The sequence below is a fragment of the Acartia tonsa genome, chromosome 3 (assembly GCF_053477335.1).
Source record: "Acartia tonsa isolate MP-2025a chromosome 3, ASM5347733v1, whole genome shotgun sequence".
Taxonomy (NCBI): Eukaryota; Metazoa; Arthropoda; class Copepoda; order Calanoida; family Acartiidae; genus Acartia; species Acartia tonsa.
This window is the reverse complement of record NC_137262.1, coordinates 32,727,533-32,750,867: the sequence shown is the minus strand read 5'-3', so window position 1 is coordinate 32,750,867 and position 23,335 is coordinate 32,727,533. Positions and strand designations below refer to the sequence as shown.

Here is a 23,335-nt window from a genome sequence, read left to right as displayed (position 1 = left end):
CTATTTATGGTAATCAACCTTTTGGTAGAATAAGCAACTTTAACTAAGAGTTTAACACATAAATATGTATAAATTGGGTAAGACTATAAAAGAATGGATTTACTATTACTTTGATCTTAAAACAGATTATCAAAACCTCTAATGAAGTGAAACTGGCTAAAATAACTATTTGCCCGATCCACCCCCTTTGCTCCATCCCCTCCCTTACTACTGGATTAACAAGCTGACCAGTAAATGATATCAATGTATGCAACCTAGATTAAAGACAATTTTTTCCTCTCAAAATATCCACGTATGTTCAATATCTTTTTAGGTTTAAGCCCATTTTTGACACCAAAAATAGAAAACAAGTATCTACACAAATTGACCTCAATGCGCTACCTTCAGAAATAAAAAAAAACACGTACCTGTATGAATCTTGTTTTAGTTTGAGCTCTATTTTGTCATAGTTAGCAGTATTCACCTTAATCAAATTAACATAATTACTTAAAACATCATTTAAACAACTTTAATTAAACTATTTCTAACGAAGAATTTTTCATCTAGAGGGAAAGGCTATTTGCCAGGCCAAGACAATAATTTCCAGGCATGAATTTACGTTTAGAACATAGGAGAAAAAACTTTTTTTTGGTTTGATAAAAGTTTTACACAGAACAGTCTAAAATGAATCAAAAGGATGTTATCCTATAAAACACACCTTAAGAGTTTTAAAGCTTCTCTAAAAACATAAATATTTTACCTTATAAAGTATTCTATCTGTCCAAGCAGGCCTTCGTTTACTATCATACACATCAGTTCCAAACTAAAATAATAAAATATATTTTATAATTGTAATGTACAATTAATAGATATATAAGGTATTACTTGGATCTTGCGCCATATTTGAATGTTCCCGAATAAAGTAAAACACGCAGCGGGCTAAAATAAAAAATCTCCCCTTCCACCTCCTTTACCCCATCCCCTTCCCTCCTACTGGGTGAACGAACTAAAACAAAAGAGATTCTTATTAGCAAGCTAAATTGAAGACATTTTCCCCTGGCATAATAACAGTATATTCTACATCCATTGTACTATCCCTGTACCCCTGATATTATTGTACTTTATTGGAAAGCAGACAAAGAAAATATTTATTATTTAGGTATATAGAATAGCATATTATATCAGCCTAAAATTGGCTAACATTACTCTCCTTTTCCTCATATCTATTTCGGTACAACTTTAATCATTATTTCTATAGAGGAAGAGTATAAAGGTTATACCTACTAATAGAATGCCTAAGGCTAACTTTTTCGTTACATAGCTTGAATATTACTTTATACAGGGATCTAAAAGGATAAGACAACAATTAAAGTACATCCCCTGCAATGGTGATATACTAAATCAACCCTTCTGTAAATCACAATTTAAAGGTTAAAACATTTGGACGACAAATAACCGTAATAAACCAACCAATCAAAACAAATTTCCATAAGTTGTTAGGCCAACGAATAAGAAAAGGTTGTAATAAAACTTAGAGACTAGTGTAATAAACAGCCCAAGATCCCATCCCTCCATGACTTTTTAGCCACGTTTAACAATATTTTTAGAGCGTAGTCAATCTATCAATAGAAAACATGATAATTGAAACAAAATATTTCCCTTCTACCCCTGTAATATTTACCATATAAAACTAAAGCAAACAAGGAAAACTATTGCCCTAATTTTAGACAACATAGCATATTCAGATTTTACTGTAGTGCAGATATAGACTTTACCACATACAATTACAAAACAATCTTAGTTCCCCCGCATTTTCATAATTTGAAAGATTTTCAGCATTTTAGTTTTAAGCAAGGAGCCATAACAAAAAGAATAACCAAGTATTAAACGAGTTAAATTCTTATTAAATTGCTAAATACCAGTAAGGCAGGAGATATTGGGCTGTTTATTACACTAGTCCCCAAAGCTTTTAAATAACGTTTTCATATTGGCTGGCTCAATCACTTTGGGGACTTTTATTTTTGATTGGTTGGTTCTTAGAGATCAAACGTTTCAACCAATAATTATAACCTACAGAAGGGCTAATTTAGTGTACAATCCTTGAGAATATAAATAAAAATTTATCGTCCATAATGTAATCCTTCATATCCATGGCTAAATACAAACAAAACCTAATAATTTTATTACTTTTAAAAAATCTTGCCATTAGGATGTTTGTAGTTAAAATCAATAATCATACTTAAAACTGGACAGACGACGACCTGTTGAAAATCTATAATATTTTTATATCCCAATTAAATTACTTTACATTAACCATCTATAAATCACGTTTTTCCAAAACTATTAAAATCTTACTTTGTACTTAAACGTAGGTGGGAAATCAGGTGGTGTTTCATCGAGCTCACTGAACGCCTGACCGTCCACTCTGGCTTGTGTCAGCTGATCAACTGCGAGCAGGTCTTTCAGCTCTTTCTTTCTAATCTTCTGGTCAATCTGCTCAAATGTGAAGGTATCTTCTTGCAGCCTAAACAGTCAAAACCTCAATATTTTTAAGTACCACAGCAATAACCCCCCCACCTCCCTCATTAATCCTATATCTTGTTTATCAAATAAAATATGAAATATACCAACATGTTCATTCGGAGCCAAAATTATTAGCAGGCTTTTTTCAGAGATTATAAATACAAGAAACAAGGAGGACAACATCAAAAAGTGGCAAAATACAACTCATGGATAGGCATACATTGAATAACAGCAGAGAAAATCAAATTTTTCTCAGCATAATGGACTTGCAGAAAAGGAATTTCATGTAAACTTAACTACTAAACAGTAAACCAAACTGGCAAATTAAAATACTAACCTAAAATTCAGGTCACCCAGCCAGAAAACGTAGTCGTGGTACATAATAGCTTCAGTTGCCTCATTTGTAAAGGTATGACCTCCAAGTACTGTGTCATAGCTCTCTATTCTAATCTAAATAATATTAGCCGTTATCCTTTATATCAAAGTAACAAAATGTCTTCAGACAGATGTGGTTATTTACAGCGAAGCTTCTCAATACCTTCTCATAATATTTTAAACTTACATCAATAAGTTATGTTTTTTATTGATATTGCCTGTACAATTCAAAATTTAAATATTATCTAAATTTCTCGTATTCATTTGAATCCAGTGGATAAGATCCAGTTCTTATCCATAAAAAAAAACTATGTTTAGCATCGTATTATATCCAGCTTTCTACGAATATAAAAATGTACAATCATAAGATTAAAACCAGTTTTTAGCCTTCGGCACATCGGGTCTTTAAAATTCTGGCTTTAATCTTATAATTGTACATTCTATATCCGCGGAAAGCTGTTTATAATACGATGCGAGAAATAACTATTATTTATAATATACATATATTATTAAAATAGATATTAAAAGTATCAGTTTTCATATTCAATCTTGTCTAAAGATTAAAAGGAGTAAGATACTCATATTGCATATACTAAAATAAATATAATTACATGTATATTAATTTATCTAAGTAGATCTTTAAGTATATTCTGTAGGATATAAGACAATGACTCAACTAAAAGTTAAAAGATCAACGCCTTACAAGTATTTTTTTTTCTCATTATATTTTTGTTTTTACCGGCATATTAAAAAGGGCGATAAAAAGCAATTTTGACTGGGCTAACAAAAATATCCTAAATGTGTTTCAGAATCTAAACATGTGTGTGTATGTGTGTGTATGTGTGTGTGTGTGTGTGTGTGTGTGTGTGTGTGTATGTGTGTGTGTATATGTGTGTGTGTGTGTATGTGTGTATGTGTGTGTGTGTGTGTGTGTGTATGTGTGTGTATGTGTGTACCTGTTGAATTTGTTATTAATCCCTCTATTACACAAAAAACGCACAATAACACACACACAGACACTATAATCACCCCTTTTCTGTGAACTATACACTTCCCCAACCCGAAATTATCCAGCAAATATCCCTTTCTAGATTTTTATTTACATACTAATCTGTCTAATTAAGAAACCTATGTTTTAGCAATAGTGGCAACATGCAAAAATTTAAAAAAAATTAACAAATAATCTCTTAAATAGAAATAGTTGCCTAATATGAATTAGGGTAAAAATAGTTGTAGAATATTAAAAAGAGCATATATCCTGATATTTTTAAGGACTTAAGTGTTATTTTTGTCAATTTGTATTATTGAAAGGAGGGGAGTGGTAAATTTGACTGCAAAGTAAATATTTTTATCAGTTTTGAAAGACATCTTTAAAAAAAAAGGATGACTCATCGTAATGATTCAAATAAACAAACACCCTTTACTAGAAATACAGAACAAATGTTAGAACAGCTTCCAATCAATTATTAACACATTTTATGAGAAAAATTTTGGTGGAGAGGAGAAAGGAAAAGTGAATAAATATCCATTATTTCAAAAGCTTTATGTTTAATCTATAATACAAAGTAGAACGATGTCTGTCTGTCCTTCCGTATGTCCCTTAAGATTTCGGTAACCACTCTACCGATCAGATTCTACTCTTCAGGGAATATACCTACTGGTCCTGTGGTGGTTTTAGGCTGTTTCCTTGGGGGGGTAGGACACTCCCACTCCCCAAAACAGAAATCCCCCTCTAGCATTATAATAAAGAATTAATTAATCATTAATTTTCCCATCCCTGCAACAATTACAAAGGCAGAACAAATGTTATTCAACTTCCAATTATTTTTTCATTAATTCATTAATAAATTTTGAAAAAGACAAAACAAAGACTGATAAGTATACAAAAATTATCTTAGAGAGGATTTTTCTTCTGAACACTAAACAGTAAACATTCAACTTTACTTCAATCCAACAGGTTTATGAACACTCATTTGTTGGCTAAAAAACTTTGGTTGCATTAATTCCATCATTTATAGGTTTATTTCGACTATAAGTGTCCAAACTTTTCAACAGAGAATCTTAATCTACTAAGGGCATAGGTATTTTGTTTACTATCATTGGATAATTCAAATTATTCCTTAATATCCCAGATGATTAGAACATAAATGCTTGTACTTTTACATAAAGTTAATCCATTGACAAAACAATAATCTATTATTCTAGGATTCTAATGCAAAGAAATAGAATTCAGGTTGAATATTTTGCAGTACCAAGTTTTTATGCCTCTCCACTCCACCACCCTCCCAGATTTTTTTCAAGTGTGATCTTGCATTTAAGCTACTTTTAACAAAAAAAAAGAATATTTAGTGCCTATAAAAAATGACTTCATAAAATACAAATTACCAAAACACAGACTAAATAACCAATAACATGACAGTATGCATTTTATGTGACCAATAGTAGGCCAGTATGACGTAATTTTCCTATGAATACTATAAACAACTTTATATGGCTGTTATATCGGGCGTTTGAAACCAACAGGAAAAACATTCAGAACAGAAATGCTATTCTAATGTCAAGACCACAATCTTGTGATAACAGCAAAACTTTAACAGGTGGGAAAAGCTATAATTGTAAAATAATTTGAATTAATGAATGAACAACCTGCCTTCCTATTGTCCATGGCTAAATCCAACTGCAATTCCTACCAGAATTATTTCTAGCAACTAGGTCAACTCCAGGCAATTTCTGGAGTGAGTAAACCCAAGAAAATAACAGAATTTTAGTACAGAAAATACTTTAAAAGTTCTGTCACACTAAATGGAATATATGACTATGGTCCCCACATTGAAGCAAAGTCCTGAAATTGTATTCCAATATCTAAGAGCTGCATGCAATCACAGAATAACAAGGACGTAGTTGTCCTTGTGTTAAGAGGTACAGCCAACAGAAATATTAAATGCTTAACATAAATATCAAATCCTTAGATACTAAGCTCCTTTTCCCATAAGAGAATTTTAGACAAATATAGAGTGACACATCCTTATAATAAAGTAATAGGATCTCTGTGTAACTGTCTGTATCAAAGGATCTCGCTAACCGCTGAACCGATATGGTCCTGCCTTACATTGCAGCTTCTCATAGGTCGTAGAAAGGTTTATAACTATTTAGGTGGGTAACACCAACCCCCAAGAAAACAATATTATCCTACGAAATTTTTTCTTTTCTTTTTCAAATAAAATATGGGGCAGTCCACCTAAAGGACTCTAGGGGCGTATTGGCAAGTTAAACAGTGTTTGAAAAACAATCCCAAATGTACAAATGACTTTAATGGACAACACAAATATAAGGAAGCTATGCTTTAATATTGGGACAAAATTAAACTAAAGCCTTTTATTCAATGTTTGCAAAATAAAACAAGGTTGAATAAAAATATTAATGTCCATAAATGGGGACAATGCACCTTAAGAAAACTATTTGCCTGTAAATTTTCTGCCAAACACAAATAAAAAAAAAGAGAACTAAAGGGATATAGGGTGAAAATTTGTACATCCCCAATTATAATTAACAAAATAACCCCTGCTGTAGATTGCAATTAATAATTGAAACTTTTGAACACTCATATTAGTTAACTTAATCAAAATTCAATAAAAGTATCCAAAGTTGTTAAGCCAACGAATAAGAAAATGTTATAAACCTTTGGGGACTAGTATTATAAATATCACAAGGTCCCTTCCTGCTGAAAACTGAGTGTTAAGAAATAAAGTTAATGTTAAAAACCTTAAATTAAAAATAATCCAAGAAAATCTGTCTATTTAAATGTGTGTAAAAATTAAAGAGTATGATATTTTAGACGATATTATAAACAAATATAAATGAAATGAGCTGGACATTTTTATGTCATGTTTAAAAATAGATCTTTAATGCGAGACTTCAAACTTTACTTTATTTTAAAGAGATATATATTTGTCAGGGATCGGACTATGTTGGATAAATCAATATACTTTTAAGTCGTTCAGTGTAAAACTCAGCAATTGGTAGCTGATGACCATAAGAAATAAAAGGTTGAAGTGAAAAATTTAATTTCAATTTCTCTTACCTCCCTTTATTGCAATTTATATGTTAGCTTGCTTCCATCTTTGAAAAATTAAATTATTAAACACAACACTTAACTCATTAGTGTTATTGAATCACATTTCGCCACACCTAATCCCTGAGAACATTTCATTCTTGTATTTTAAGTAAAAAAAGAAAAAACTTTACCACAGGGATGTATAAAAATGTCCTTAACTATCTCTTTATTAATGTATGCACTGATGCAGCAATTGTCATAGACACAGAAGAAAAAGTTTTCAAAAAAGAATAAGTAAAGGATACCATTACACAAAATGAATAAAACAATGTTTCTTTTCTTCATGTGGTATACCCCTGCCCCAGAAGAAAGATATACAGACTCGCAAAGAAATAAAGATAAATAGGTTGGAAGAGAGACGTGCAAGGACACAGGGATTACACAATGGATGATAAAATACTCTTATAATTCTTCATTGGAAAATTTGTATAGCAAGTAAAAGAGTTAATATTTGGGTTAAGATAATTTGTCTCCCATTGTCCTCTCCCTCCATGGTGTATGTTGTAAAGAAAATAGTTAACAAATTATTCCCAAGTTACCGTCCTCGCATTACAAATAGGATGGTCACACAAACAAGACAAAAACTATTAAATAGCAAAATTAAGGCAACAAGTTAAATTGTTGCCTAACGTTACTTCAGTCGGACGAACTTTACATTTAAAAGCTAAGTTACTGGACTTAAACGTATGGATATGTAAATAGTGTTCAAATTAAATACATTTTCTGTTTATCAAAAGAAATATTTGTAGAAATGTATGCACGTCAGGTATGTTAGAGGTTGACAAAGAGAGGAAAAAAATAGAGAGAAGAGGAAAATAAGAGAATATAATCGGGTTGGGATAAGCCAATGCAGGTCATTTTAATAAACAACCATTTCTTCAACCAACATTCATATATTATCAAAAGCAGAAATTATTTAAATTAAATACAGGGAAGAATAATTTTATCCCTAATTGTCTTGTCCCTTATTCCCTGAAAAAAGTTCTCTCTAAATACTTAATTGATCCTATAGAGGATATAAATAGATAATCATAATTTAGGATATCGTTTCAACTCAATAAGTTTGTCCTTACTTGGCGAATTAAACATTTTTGTTTTAAGGGGGGGCGTAATGACATCTAAACTTTAATAATGAGCAAAATAGTCTAAATATTGAGCTAGATTCTTGAAACTTTGTACATAAGCCTAGAATCTAGCCCAATATTAGACCATTTTGCTCACTGTTTAAGTTGAGATGTCATTACGCCCCCTCCCCTAAATAGGTTAAAAAGCAAAAATTTTATTTTAAGTTTATTTATTGTTCTAAAGATAAGAACATTCACCAAATCCTTTAGCAAATAAAAAGTAAACTTTTTGATAATTTTGAATGTTTTAAAAAACTTAATTTAACAATTTTCTGTTAAGAAACTTTGAAAGGGTATCAACAACAAAAATTCTCATAGAAAATTTTTAAAAAATTAATTAGACGATTTTCATCAATAAAAAACATTTGCAAATTGGAAAGAATAATTTACGTTTTATATGCTGAATCATTTTATTTTATGGAAAAGGAATAATTTTATTGAAAAGAAATTTTAAGCAGTTCTAACAGATTTTGTATACCCAATCAACATTTAATGTAAGCCACAAAGTTTTAGGGAACAATTGACAGAAAAATTTCAATAACTTAGTTTAGGAGTATAAGGTGGGGGGGGGGGGGGGGGTTAAGCAACCATCTCGTAATCAGTGATTAAATGGCACTTAGAATTCGAATTTCGATTTAGGAAAAATAGACCTACCAAGGGTTACTCATGAAAAATTTCAGATCGAAATTCGAATTCTAAGTGCCGTTTAATCATTGATTATGAAATGGTTGCATTAACCCCCCCCCCCCCGCCCCCCTTAAGTAAATTGTCCCCTTCCTTAGTGTAATTTTGGTATATAGCATGCTATAAATAATTGTCCTCAAAAATAAACTGTATAACAAACATTCTAGGTCTTGTAGAATTTCTTCAGAAACTATATCCCTGCCGCCCCCCCCCCCCCCCAATCTATATGTATAGTATTACTAATATGCTAACCACACAAACTATTATATTACGTCTTAATATAAATTCATTGTTTTAATCATTTTATACAAATAGTTAAAAATTAGGTTAAGTATCATATTCAATATTATTTAATATAAAATTAATATTAATCTGCTTTAAATAATCAAATGTATAAAATATTTGACTTAAGTAATTAAAATAGTACAATAGGTACACATAAAATACATAAAATAAACTTCCTTTCTGAGCTGGATTTTTAAATGTGTAGCCGTAGCCTTGGCCTTAGTCGTGACCGTCGCCACTGCTAGTGCTGCCAATAAAACCTGTATTTTTAAATGTTTGACGTTTTTAAGGATTATTTTTTCATATTTTTACTGAAAATTCAAAAAGTGGTAGTGATTTAAAGATCGCAAATAGCCGTGGCCACGTGTAGCCAATTTGATTTGAAGATCGGTATTAGGTTGGTGGCTGTAACTCTGGCTACGGCTAAAGATCCAGCTCAGGTTGGCTTAGAAAGAACTAGTTCTAAGCCTTAGAAAAATTTTTAACCTATATTATATCCAGTTTTCTACGAATATAATAAAGTACATGTCATATTATTAAAACCAGTTTTGTTAGTCTGCGCCTTCAGCATCTCGGGAATAACAAACCTGGTTTTTATCTTATAATTGTACATTTTAAAAACTGTGGAAAGCTGTTTATGATACGATGCGATAAATAACTACACCTGGTTCTGATGGTCATGAGCGGCCAGATGGCTGTTGAGGACGCACAGACTCACCCCGTACAGGTTGAAGCGTACACTGACGGTGCCCTTGTTGCCCCAGTATCCGTTCAGTCCTAGTCTAACCATTTCATTTTCAATATGTATATTAAACATGGATAATTACGTGCAAAAGTAACAAATCAAATCTGTGTCGTACAGTCAATTTTTCTTTAATTTTCTCCTTTAGATATAATAAAGTTATAAGAAAATAAGCTATTAAAAGGTGGGTACTATTATACCTAATCAAATTTTTAAAATACATATATTTAAAATCATATATTTTTATTAACTTGGTTCGGTCAATCTGTCTCTGATAATAGCTGGTAGTTAATTTAGGCATATTAGAACAGTCTTTTCGATTTTAAACTTATCATGAGGATTCCTGAAACGGTTCACCATAATTAAGAAAGCATAAAAAATAAGATTAAATTAACAAAATGTTGAAAATTATTGAATATGAACAGATTGGTTATTCCCTGGTAAACTGAGTCTCCACACCTCTCAGATACGGAACATGCTTCTCCAAACAAAACAAGGACAAAACCATTCCAAGCAGCTTTATGGACCTAAACAAAGATACCCATTCAAAATAAGATTGGACACCTGACATAAAAACTTTTTCATAAGCATCTCCAAAGCTTCAATTTTAATTTTCCTTACCCTTCCAAATAAATCTAAAAAGTTTACAGTTTCTCTTTTAATAAAATGCTTTCATACTTAATTAGGGTATCTAAAGATTAAGCTAATGAATGAGAGAACGGGTTTATTAAACTTAAGGTACCAGTAAAATTTTCAATCCAATATCCCCTCCATCTATCATAAAAATAATAATAAACTTTACCTACCTAATTTTGATGTAGCCCTTTCTTGCCAGATTAATCCTGGACCTAGAAGTCCACTCGTCCTCTCCGAGGGCAGAGAGAACATTCTCTATCACCAGAGCTGTCGGGGAGGTGTTCACCTCTTGGAACCCAAGCAGTACAACATCTGCAAGAAAATTAGTTAAGTTGAATGTATGGGGATGAGATTCTTAAAAAGATATTTAAGAAAGCCTATGAATAATAGGATAAATAAATAATTAACATAAAATTTAAGATTACCAGTTTGCGATGAATCTAGTCATATTAACGTAGATCACTATTACTTTCCTGTTTGGAAGCTGTTTAAAAGGGAGGGGAAAATATACAACAGTTTGAAAAGGAGGAATTAACACTACTGTCCAAAAGTTTAAAAACCCCCTTGTTTATGTAATTTATAATCCACATTTAGGGAATAATTTCGTTATTCACTTTACTTATTTCAATTATATACTAAATTTCATGGTCTTCCGTTAGGACCTTCAGTGTTAGATTACAAAAAGCTTTCATTTGTTCCAGGATGGTTTACGGCTAATTCATTTTCAAATTTAAGTCTTAGGCATACAGTCTTTTCGGCTTTTTCAATGCCCTACCTCTCGATTCTAGGGGCGCAACCGACAGTAATATTTAAAAAAAAAACAATGTATTATATCTAAGATCGAAAAAATATAAAATATCACGTAATACTTAATCTAAATACGTAGATATTTAAATATTTTTTACATTCCAAAAACCAGTTATCGGCAGTTTTAACACAAATAACAATATGGTTAACATAAAAAAGCACAGCAGATGATTTACAGCAAAATAATTATGCCAATGCAAAACTGCAAGTGAATGGTAAGAGAAAGGAGGGTAGGTAGGTAAATAATATATATTATAGAGAATGAATCATGAAGTGCATTTAAGGTAAAAATATTTAGAATATCTATCTATTAATCATCACATATACATATATGTATAGAGATGGCTGGGTTCTAAAGCATGTGCGCCAGAGATTAAGTGTGCACGCACACTTACAGTGGGTATTAGAGTCCTATGAAACAAAAGCATTATACACCAGTAACTGGTCCATTTAGACTTGGATTCTTGTGCAATTAGCGCGTAATAAAGAAACTAGAAGAACCACCTTCAGGCAAAACCCAGGTAGATTTATATAAATCCCCACCTTTACATTCCCCCACGCCCCCTTCCCCTATACCAAGCATGGTCTATGAAGGTGTGTGTGTGTGTGTGAGTAAAAAATCCACTAAAACTGGTTGCTTAACCGGTGAAATTTTGCACATTTTTGTAAAAATTATCATTTTTTAATCAAAAACAAAATAACATGCCCCATTTACGCACAATTACAACTAAGAGTCCAAAAACGGTCATTTATAGATGAAAATATTGAAATAATAGCAAAGAATTTGACTTTATGAGAAAAGTACTTTTGATTGCTGAACATTGATTTAAAGTTCTAGGTATAGAACCAATAAAAATTATTAACACATTTTCACAAATTGAGATAAATTAAATTTTCTAATAGATCAGCGGCACAGAGCTAACAAAAACGCATCTTTTTATAGTACAAAAAACCCCTAGATAAGACAAAAATGAACTTACCAGGTACAGTTTTCTGTGGAAGAAGGCTGGCCATATCCAGGTCATGATGGGGGGCCCAGGTACCAACGTTATACGTTACAACATGGACCTTTAATTCATCCATCCTTTCACCACTTGTTATAATAGTCTAAATAAACTAGTTCCTCTAGAGCGGCAGCTTACCGACACAATTCACAGGATAAACAGTTAATTTTCACAAATTTTGCCGTATTTTCATAAAAAAAACAAGCATTTTTATGTAACATTTTAACAGTTCCATAATTGTATATGGGTTGTCTAAACGGGCAAGTGTAAAAATAAACCAGAATAAAATGGTAAAGTGAAGTGAAATGGTGGAGAACTTGGGAGGAAAATATTGATTTATGAAAGAATAAGAGAGTATTCACACACCAGCCATGCGCTATAGCTTACAGCGCAGAGAGAGCTACACACACACACACACACACGTACGTACAGATAGACAGACCACAGCTCCATACTTACACAAACAGAAGAGCTGTACACCCCCTCTCCACCTAAATAAGAAGGGAAATCCCATCTTAAGGGAAGGGAATAGGGATCAATGCTCCTTTCTCTTCCTTTCTTTCCCTATCACTTTATCTTTCTTTCTCTCCCTTCTTACATCAAGGAAACATACTCTTTAGTCTATGTAAACTACAGGTGTCCATACAATAAGGTTATTTTAATGAAGAACCAAAAATCTAGGAATTCTCCACTCCTTCTAAACATTGGTCGCTTTATAGTAACTTCGGTTAGGCTATATAGGGTCAGGGTTTGTCCCGCAGGGGAAAACATTTATCTATATGCCCCAACACTCAAGTCTATGCTTTAAAAAATGTAAAAAGTGAGGGTAGGTGGGGTGAAATTAATAGAAAGGGTTAATAAGTTTGTTTTATCAATGGAAGAATAATTATTATTAATGCTTTTTTATGTCAGTTAGAATCTACAAACAAAAAATCATTAAAAACACAATCTGTAGAACAGAAAATATATTTAGCTATTCTATATTTATGGTAGAGTTGTATGTTCATAATAAAACTGTAGTGTGGTGTGTCTACCTTAGTCATACTCATATTTACAGAAGAGAGAGAGGAGATATAGACATACAGAGTGAGTGAAAGAGAGGTAGAGAAAGATATTATAAGAGCCCCACCTTACTTCTCTCTTTAGTCCTTACCACACACACAAATACACAGAAAAGTTAGTGTAAGTTCAACATCAGCTAACTCTACTCTATCAGTCTGTGTGTATGTGTTAGTCTGTGCGTGTGTGTGTGTGTATCAGTATGTGAATGCGTGTGTGTCACTCCCTTTCTCTTGTGCCCTTTTTCTTTCTTCCCCTTGAAAGCTTATCGGTTCAAACAACCTGGGGGTACAATTATTTTGTAGATTTCTTTTAATAACATTTCTGAAAATAAAAGAATTTTAAAAATATCAAAGTTCTAACATTAAATTTAAGCTGCATAAGACTAAACAACTTTGAATTACTAAGATTACTTAAAAATAATACAAGAACATCACACAATATAATTTTCTTTCAAAAAATCAAAATAAGTAACTTTTTATAGGCGGATATTAAAATGGTGCCTAATCAAAAAAAATTGAAAAAGAAAAATTTATCATTATTTTACTAAAATTAGGAATATACCTAACAAAAAAATAAAAATAAAAAATAAAGGAAAAAAAGAATTTATCCCCACCGGCTTTTCACCATCCTCCCCAATTAGGTCCCTCCCGGCCTCTGACCTCCATGGTACCAAACCTCGCACACATACTACTACCACAATTTCATCCTAGAGTAATTGTTAAATATTAATCATTATGTATCTATACATATAAAGAGAAAAATACTCAATAATGATGATAAACTTGTTACATTTTACGACTTACTTATCTTTGAATACATACCTCTCAGATTGTCCTGATTTATAGAGGAACATCCTCCCCATTTGAAGTGTGGCAGCGTTTTCCACCTTTCTTCTTCTTTCCTTTCTTGGAAGTAGATTCCCACTTGTCCACGCCCCTTTCCACCGCTGGTAAATCCTCCAAATCGGTCCATCTTGAAAATTAGGCGCATATATATATTTTAAACACTTAGGAGAATTTATACCGTAGATTCAATGTTTTGGGGCCTTTCAATAGGACTATAAAAATTAGTACGAAAAAAAAAATTCCAGATATCCAAAACTGTTGTACTAAGTTTTTTAGGAAGGCTTTTATTGGCCATGGGATTAAACTATAACGTTGAATAAAAAAATAAGGAAATCATTCCCCACAAAATATTTGTGTCCCAATCTTATGAGCATCGGCTGTATATCTTCTAGAACATTCTATTAAATAGTGAAGACAAGGTTAAAAGAGGGAGAAAAAGAGTTGTAGATTTGTACAAGGGGTGAAAAGGGGATGGGGGGGAACCGGACAACTATATGGCATGTAAACTAAACTACCCAGCTATGCGGCAAAAATGCATTGTACCCGGTGAAATTTTTCAACCTTTTTCGCGCCATTATTGAAATTTGAACATTGAACCCTTCAAATTTGAACACTGGAAAATACCGGAGAATTTAAAATTTTAAATATGAATGTATACTCAGGACAATTTTTCAACCTAGATAATCTAAAGTTGTATGTGCATCTGTTCAGAAATATCTCGAAAATGAATACTCAAGGATTTAAAGGGATAAACAATGGTCGATAAATTATATATCCTCCAATGTTAAACCTTTCTAAAGATTACTATAAATTGTTGCAACGTTTAACACATGACTTAATGAACCAACCAATCAAAATTCAGTGAAAATACCCCAAGTTGTATTGATCCAACTATTAAGAAACCGTTATTTTAATACTTTGGAAACTAGTGTCATAAACAATTCCAATATCCTCTCCCTCCCTGGGATAGACTACTTTCTCATCTTGCAAATAGTACGTTTTTTTAACTTAAACTCTAGTCTTTAAGACTAGTTTAAAAGAATGGAAAAGGCCCAAAAGAAGTTAATTGGTTTTTCCCTAAAAGTGCCTATCGATCCCCACCTTCACTTTGAAAAAATGGAAACCTTAAGGGGGTGTGGGAGGTTGGTAAGGCTACAAAATAAGACCAAACAAGCTAAAACGAAACTTTTCAAAAACTACCTACCCACTTTTTTCAATTTGATGGAGAGGGAGGGGGGCGTTTCAGTCCTCAACTATTAAAAAAACAGTAAAGTTTTTTTTTACCATCTAACGTTAAAACTGCGCTCACTGTGGGCTAGAATTGAATCAAGACAAAAGCAAGTGCCGAGCCCTGGGACCTATGTATGGTGAAAATAGACATAAAACCATGATGATTCCAGGTAAAACCAAAATATTTCAGCGGGGGCTGTTTGAGAAAATTAGATTTGAAAATTTCAAGTTCAATTTTCGTCCGCTAGGAGTTACCGCATAATCATGACAAGGAAAGCAAATATTATCTATTTTAAATTTTGAACAACTTTGCTTTTCTGAAGTCTTTCATAAAACCTCTCTATATATGATTTATTTTAGGCTGAATTTTCGTGACCTTTGCAAAGCAAGTGATAAAAATGACCATTTATTAACTCCCTTCAGGAGTGGTTTTATGATGGACTTTATAAAAGCAAAGTTGTTCAAAATTTAAAATAAATAATATTTGCTTTTCTTGTCATGATTATGCGGCAACTCCTAGGAATGAAAATTGAACTTGAAATTTTTAAGTATAATTTTCTAAGCCCCCGCTGAAATATTTTGGTTTTACCTGGAATCATTATGGTTTTATGTCTATTTTCACCATACATAGGTCCCAGGGCTCGGCACTTACTTTTGTCTTGATTCAATTCTAGCCCACAGTGCGCTACGTAATTGTCCTTATCTCATGATTACTATTAGCTTGGCTTTTCTTGGTATTTCCCTATCAATAAAAATGTGTTACTACGATGCTTAAGGACACAAATATACTTAATCAATAATACAATTATAGCTACTTACTCGCAAACATCAGTATTGCCATACTCATTGAAAATGACCTCTACTCCCTCATCAAAAGCCTCAATTATGGTGGCTTCATACCACTCACCATCCTCAGACCATCTAAATTAAATAGAGTTAATTTTTAAGGGAATTGATTACCAAATACATTGTAAAACTAAAATTATTTCGTAAAATTGTGAACAGAGTCTGTTAACGATTAGATGACTTAAAGCTTTACAACTCCTATGTCATCAAAATCATTCGTATTTATATAAGGTTTTTTTCCAACTATTATGACATGTTCTCATAAAAAAAATTATTATATCTTAACATCTAATTTTACCAAAAAACGACACAACTTTCATTAAAGCGAAGCACAAATTAACAGATTAAGAAAATGATTACATCGATACAGGATAAAATGACTATTATACAGATGCATCACATTCTCATTCCAGAACTATGGTATTCCAAAAATAATTCGCAAAAAAATGCGCCATAAAAAGTAAGTAATATCAGAAAAACAACTTCTCATTAAGTCATTTTCTCCCTAAATAGTGCTTAATCATTACAAGAATTACCATACAAAACTTGTAATTGATAGAAACCTCTATTAGAAAGATTATAAATGCTTGCCTAACTGTAAGAGCTTTACATAACGGACAGACCCTATATGAAGAAAAGCTTTGCTTAAATAAGCATAGAATATTAAAATTATCTTTACTTCTCGACATTTCTTAAATTGCTCCTTTTCTGTAATTAAAGATTTAATTTTTTATTTGCGTAGCCATAAGACAAACAAATGTTACTGCAACCACAAATAACAAATTCCAGTATGGCTTCGAAACCGATTATTATCCGCTAGATTAGAACCGGTTCACAGTCACACTAAATTATGATATCATGAGTAGCATAGTATTACAGAAAATTAAAAAAATATTAAAATAAAAAAAACCCAAATTAATAACAGTTTTATTACCCTAGGACCTTGGCCACTCGGGGATAACAAAACTATGTTAATCTTACAATTTTCATTTTAATATCCGTGGAAAGCTGTCTCTAATACGATGTGATAAATAACTATTACCTTGCACGAACAACATCACCTTGTTTGTACTTGTATCCATCCTTCCCCTTCAAATATTCGGAACCTGATCACAAAAATTGTTGAAAACCACGTTTCACGACAGACTAACCTCTACTAACTGTTTACTGTACATTTGTACAGTTTAACACTAACAGAGTTGCCGCATTTTTAAAAGTACAATATGCAAAAAGTACAAAATAAAAATTAAATTTTGTTTAACAAAAATAATTTTAATTCATTAATTACCAATCAAAATAATTTACCTATTGGTTTTATTATTAAAGTTTTTTTTAAATTTTGTATTCATAAATATTTTTTAAGTTGATAACACTGTTTTAAAGAATAATGTTTTTCATATTTTTAGGGCTCAAATATATATTAAAATCAACCATAAAAGTTACAGAAAGATGGTAGTTTATCATTTTACATTTTTATAAAAGAATTTCGAATAAAATCATATGCAAAGAGCACATGTCTTAATTATAAGTATACAAGGAGATCAACACATCAATTAATATTTTAACCATGATCCCAATTGCCCCTATTTCTTAGTAATCATATTTGAGACAATAGATTTATCTTTTTTTTCAGCAATTAACACCATACCAAGAATAAAGGTGGCATATTCGAATTAAAACTTGCAAATTTTTATCTTATCCTATTATACAAAGTAGTAAAAGTCTTTTTGTTTGTAGCTTAAGATTTCGAGGACTACAGTCTCCAAATGGTTTTAAGTTTTTTTTTCTTAGATACTAAGAACGCATCTACTATACTACGTATTTCTTGTAACATTAGCTGGAATTCATCGAATAATTGAGTAAAGCAAATTTTTAGACCCCTAGATTTAAAGGGTGGGGGATACGAGGAAGTTTATTTTCCATTCTTTAAAAATCTTACGTATCCTCTAGGTCCCAAAGGTTGAAGAGTTGGTAGTGCGATACTGGCTTTCAATATTGAATTAATAGGTTTCGTGAGTTTTTAAATATAAGTAAGTTTTAAAGGATTATTTATAAATCATGAATAAGGATGGAGTTGAATTTCTCGTATTCATTCAAATCCGGTGTATAGGAACCGGTTCTCATCCATACGAAAAAACTATGTCTATCATCGTATTATATCCAGCTTTCTACGAATATAGAAAAGTACAATCATAAGATTAAAACCAGTTTTTTTAGCCCGTGCCTTCGGCAACTCGGGGGTAAAAAAAACTAGTTTTAATCTTATAATTGTACATTCTATATCCGCGGAAAGCGGTTTATAATACGATGAAAGAAATAACTATTCTTCAGTTTATTCACATCTTATTCAACCTAAGAGAATCTTTATCCCCTCCCTTAAAACCTAATGAAGAATATTTTCCTTTTATAGGATGCCTAAAACTTTTGCTAGCCTTACTTCTGCAGGGGGCTTACCTAAACAAACTCTTTTTGGTTTGCTTTACTATCTTTTTTTAGTTTACCTATTTGATATAATGATAATGCAGTAATGGAACGACATTATTTAAATCAGTGTAACGTAACTTTTTTATTTAGCTTTAAAATACAATGAAGGTGAACGGGTGTAAAGATTATTTAAATCTTAATTGTCCTTCCCCTTACTCTAAGAAATGTTGAAAATATTACCTTGGCCATTATCATATTCTTTGTTCTCTTGCTCCCGACTTTCATCCACTTCAACTTGTCCAGTATCATTCATAGATTCAAACTGTGTGTTATTGACAGTTTCATTCTCAGACCAATCATCATTTGGAGGTTCACCAATCTCCTTGATATCATTTTCCTCAGAAATGTCTTGCTCAAGATCATGTTCATTAGGATAATCCCTATTTTCATGTGATACAACCTCATTTGGGGACTTGACAGAATCATTCTCAGACCAATCGTCATTTGAAGGTTCATCAATTTCCTTGTTGTTATTATTTCCATTGGAATTGTCTTGCTGAAGATCATGTTGATCAGTAGAATAATCATTATTTTCATGTATTACATCTTCATTTATAGATTTAAACTGTGTTCCATTGAAAGATTCATTCTCAGACCAACTGTTGTTTGTAGGTTCAGGAATCTCCTTGATGTCATCATTTTCTTTGGATTTGTCTTCCTCAAGATCATTTCCTGCATTTTGATCAGTAAAATAATCATTATTTTTATGTGTTCCATCCTCATTTAGAGATTTAAACTGTGTTCCATTAACAGATTCATTTTCAGGCCAATCATCATTTGTAGGTTCATCAATCTCCTTTCTGTTATCTTTATCATTGGAATTGTCTAACTCAAGATCATTTTCTATATTTTGACTGAAAGAATTATCATTTTCATGTGTTATATCCTCAGCTATAGATTTAAACTGTGTTCTATTGACAGATTCATTCTCAGACCAACAGACATTTGTAGAGTCATCAATGTCCTTGTTATTATCATTTCCATTTGAATTGTTTTGTTCAAGATCATTATCAATAGGATAATCATTATTTTCATGTCTTTCATCCTCATTTAGAGATTTAAACTGTGAATCATTGACAGATTCATTCCAATCATTGTTGCTTCTAAGATCTTCACTCTCAGCAATTTCGTTTTCATCCTTAGTGCTATCTTTTTCATTCCACGAATCATCTTCATTTACTTTTTCCTCAATAATAGATTGATCTAAACACTCAGATCCAGGTTCCTCTTTATTTTGACAAGATTTGAACCGTGTTTCATTAACAGATTCACTCTCAGTCCAACTATCATCACCTACCAAATTTTTATTCTGTTTAACAATATTAGAATCATCATTATCATTTGTTTCATGGTCATCTACGGTCTGGAACTGTGTATTATCCACTAAATCATTTTCAGTCCAATTTGTATCATTTTGAACATCTTTACCTACTATATGAGAAAGAAAGATAGGTTTTAATATCTAATCTGATTAATTTTTTTTAGGAATACAATTTTAAAAATTTTGTTGGAGATTTTTATTTGACTTAAATTTTTATGAGTAATCAAAGAACTTAGTAAAAGTGTCTGACTCTGATTATGACGTAAAAAAAATAAGCCAATGAGGCCACAATAAATTTTACCATTGGTCAATTACAGTGTATACTGGCCTCTCATTGGCTAATTTTTTTACGTCATAATCAGGGTCAGACACTTTACTAGGTTCGTAATCAAACATTTATTTAAACTTAAAATATTAAAAAATTTGGATATCAATCTTCCCTACTGCTTGTTCACAAGACCAGGAGTCATCAACACTTTCATCATTCTTATCTATTGAATCACTTTCAACTTCCTTATTATCGCCAGATGTATCACTATCCGCTTCAGAGTTACTTTCATCATTACTATTTTTACTGCTATTCTCCTTTTCAATATTATTTTTGAATATTGAATTGTCATCTATTTGATTTTCAGGACTAGCTTTCTTTTCTATTGGAGAAAGATTTTGCCACTCATTTTCATCATCTGCCGCAGCATTATTTAAAGTTGTATCACCTGAATAAATTATGATAATTTTCAATTGAATTGTCTTTTTTTCTTCTTTTTGCCTTCAGGACCAGGTGTCTTAATACGATCTTTAACTAAATTCCAAACAAAAGTAATATAAAAAAACAACCACCCATTTTATTGCACACTTTTTAATATAAACAAGTTAATACCTAAGTAGTGAATGTTTTATGTGCCAAATTATTTATCCTACTCTTTACTTTATTGTTATGTGAAAAACATAGAAGCAGTAGAAGTTTATAACATCTTGGAACAACAAAGAGCGGAGAAAATTATTTATGACCGTCCTTCATTACTAATGGGAATTTTATTCTTATTTTTATTATAAACTTTACCTGATTCATTAACTTGATCAAATTCTTTCGCAGTTTCAAAAGCATTATTATCATCATCTAGTTTATGAACATTTATAGCTTCTTTTTGGTTCAGCTTCTTCTCACTTTTACCAATTTTTGTACTTGATAGATAACCTTTCTCTGTTTCATATAAATAATCAGATTCTAAATTGATCTCAGTTTGATTTTCTTCTTCAATTATGGAAGTAAACTTTGTAGTGTTTTCAGCCATTGAATAGAAGTGATCAAACTTATTGACCAATGATTTCACATTGTTGGAGGATTTTGCTTTTATGGGCAAGTGCTTTGTGTTTTGTACTATTGATCTCAAATTTTCATTCCTGGTAAAACAATATATAGATATTATTGTGAAAGGGGATCGCAATATTTAAAGTAGCGAAGCTCAAATAAAAGAACATCCCCTTAGACGTATGGGAAAATTAAGGGGTAATGGTTTATTACTTATTTGTCAAAAGTATTTTCACGCTCAATTACAGACATCTATCTTCCTCACATGAAAAAACGAGTCGAAGTAAATGCTCAATGGCATGAGAATCTTAACATATGTAAATTTTGACATCTATTTTGTATAGGAGCTTAAAAACTATAGTGTTGCTTTTCTCTTCACAGAAAAGAATAAAAATTAACAACTAAACCTGTTGCTTCTGATATTTTGTCCACTTTTCCATCCTGCCGACTTCCTGTAAAATTGGCTTCCAGAAAGTTTCTGGAAGGCGGGAACAGATCTTGACTGCAGAACTCCAATACAGCCCGCACTAAGATCCACCTAAACCAATATCCTATTACTTTATGTTTATTAAAGGACACATCTATTAGAAGGTATTTAAAGACAAATTAAGATAAAAGTTGCGGTTCATCCAAGTTAGTCGGTAAAGTTCACATGCATGATGCCTTAGGTATTGGATATTCAATATACGTGGATAACATATTATGACAGAGACAAATTGTGGTCAATTTAGGTTGCTAATAATATGCACATCATTTATTGGCCAGCTCGTTCATTCTGCATGAGGGGAGGGGATGGAGACACGACAATCTGGTGTACGATCCAAATAATAAAAAAATATTGCCAAAAATACAGCTATAAACGAAATTGACAAACACACACCCACTTTTTGTCAAAAACACAGTAGTTGTATTTTTGCTAGTGGTAAAAGTGGCAGCACCCCTATACTTTAAATGTGTTTTTTTATTTCTAGACAATATCTCTAAATACCTTTTACAGTTCATATACTTTTCTATTCTACATATGTTTTTGTTACATTTTAAAATTTAAAGCTATCATAACCATAATAAGTTCAATCTAGTTATTTTCTACTTATCATTTCTATTACGAAATAGTAAATTAAAAAAAACTTTAGAAACCATTGCTACAAAAGACCAACTAGGCGTAACCTGTATTATCGGAATTGATTAGATTTTAAAAAATTATCTCAATACAATATACATAATAAAAGATCTTTTAATCATCAAACATAATTAATTTTAATTTCTATTATTTGGAAAGATTTTGACGTGGGATCTATTGTTTCTTAATCTTTGATTTAATTTTATGAATATAATTCTTGAAAATCAGATTAGCGTGTATTGGAGAAAAAAATAATTTTAAGATTTTAAGGAGTGGGACATCGGAGATAAGTTGATGTTTCTTGTCCCCCCTTATTATAAACAAAATTATCTCTTAAATTCGAAATATGTTAAAATTAATCAAAGAAAATAATTAAGACTGTTGATATGTACTAGGGGGGGGGGGGGGGGGGGGGGAGTTCTGACACATTTGCGTGGTATATAGGCTTTATCTTTGGACTGAGAGTATAGGTTATTAAAGATAAAATCATTCATACATGATGAATTTTCCCAAGATTTAAGATTTTTTTGATAGGCCTTCAGGTGGTCTCTGTGTGGTAGGCGGCATACGGACAGGCCTTTTCCAGAGTATACTATGCTCCGTGTTTACCAAATAACACCCAGACGTTAATCCCCGGCTTATCTCAATTCTAGCCAGCCCATTTTTGGCCATTGTTTGATCATCAGAGACAGCGGTCAACTTATCCACCGCTGATAACAGGAGGGGCGCTGCCCCTCCCCACTTCATGCTCCAGCAACCTACCCTTTTCCAGGGGACGTCTACCTTACCCCCCTACGGGAGCCTACCCCTCTACTCTTCACCTGGATGGGGCTTCCCCCCAT

The 23,335-nt window shown here is 31.9% G+C and overlaps 2 protein-coding genes across 9 annotated transcripts in view; both read right to left on the bottom strand.

Moving 5' to 3' along the window:
* The window catches only part of LOC145313939 (phosphatidylinositol 4,5-bisphosphate 5-phosphatase A-like), a 27,325-nt gene extending 9,870 nt beyond the window's left edge, over positions 1-17,455 (bottom strand). For all 8 annotated transcript variants that reach the window (XR_013877569.1, XR_013877570.1, XR_013877571.1 and 5 more), the window contains exons 1-13: positions 17,299-17,455; positions 16,230-16,331; positions 14,157-14,307; positions 13,949-14,041; positions 13,615-13,656; positions 12,250-12,525; positions 10,633-10,774; positions 10,266-10,353; positions 9,749-9,868; positions 2,840-2,952; positions 2,335-2,503; positions 740-802; positions 408-463 (exon numbers count right to left, since the gene is read on the bottom strand). Coding sequence is in view for 1 of the 8 variants with exons in the window: in XM_080153605.1 (XP_080009731.1) it covers positions 408-463; positions 740-802; positions 2,335-2,503; positions 2,840-2,952; positions 9,749-9,868; positions 10,266-10,353; positions 10,633-10,774; positions 12,250-12,352 (854 nt within the window). In the remaining 7 variants the exon portion in view is untranslated. The remainder of the gene's footprint in view (positions 1-407; positions 464-739; positions 803-2,334; positions 2,504-2,839; positions 2,953-9,748; positions 9,869-10,265; positions 10,354-10,632; positions 10,775-12,249; positions 12,526-13,614; positions 13,657-13,948; positions 14,042-14,156; positions 14,308-16,229; positions 16,332-17,298) is intronic.
* On the bottom strand, positions 14,175-23,335 carry LOC145314840 (uncharacterized). The gene is made up of 8 exons (XM_080154920.1): positions 23,315-23,335; positions 21,781-21,911; positions 21,125-21,465; positions 20,506-20,777; positions 18,921-20,109; positions 17,299-17,362; positions 16,230-16,331; positions 14,175-14,307 (listed from the first exon to the last, which is right to left on the bottom strand). The coding sequence occupies exons 1-8, from the start codon at positions 23,333-23,335 to the stop codon at positions 14,175-14,177; spliced, it is 2,253 nt and encodes a 750-aa protein (XP_080011046.1).

Coding starts and splice junctions, on each gene's coding strand:
- LOC145314840 (XM_080154920.1), bottom strand. CDS start 23,335: ATGGGGGGAAGCCCCATCCAG. Junction 21,466..21,780: donor CAAAATATCAGAAGCAACAG/GTTTAGTTGTTA, acceptor TTGTTTTACCAG/GAATGAAAATTTGAGATCAA. Junction 17,363..18,920: donor AGAATATGATAATGGCCAAG/GTAATATTTTCA, acceptor TTTTGTGATCAG/GTTCCGAATATTTGAAGGGG.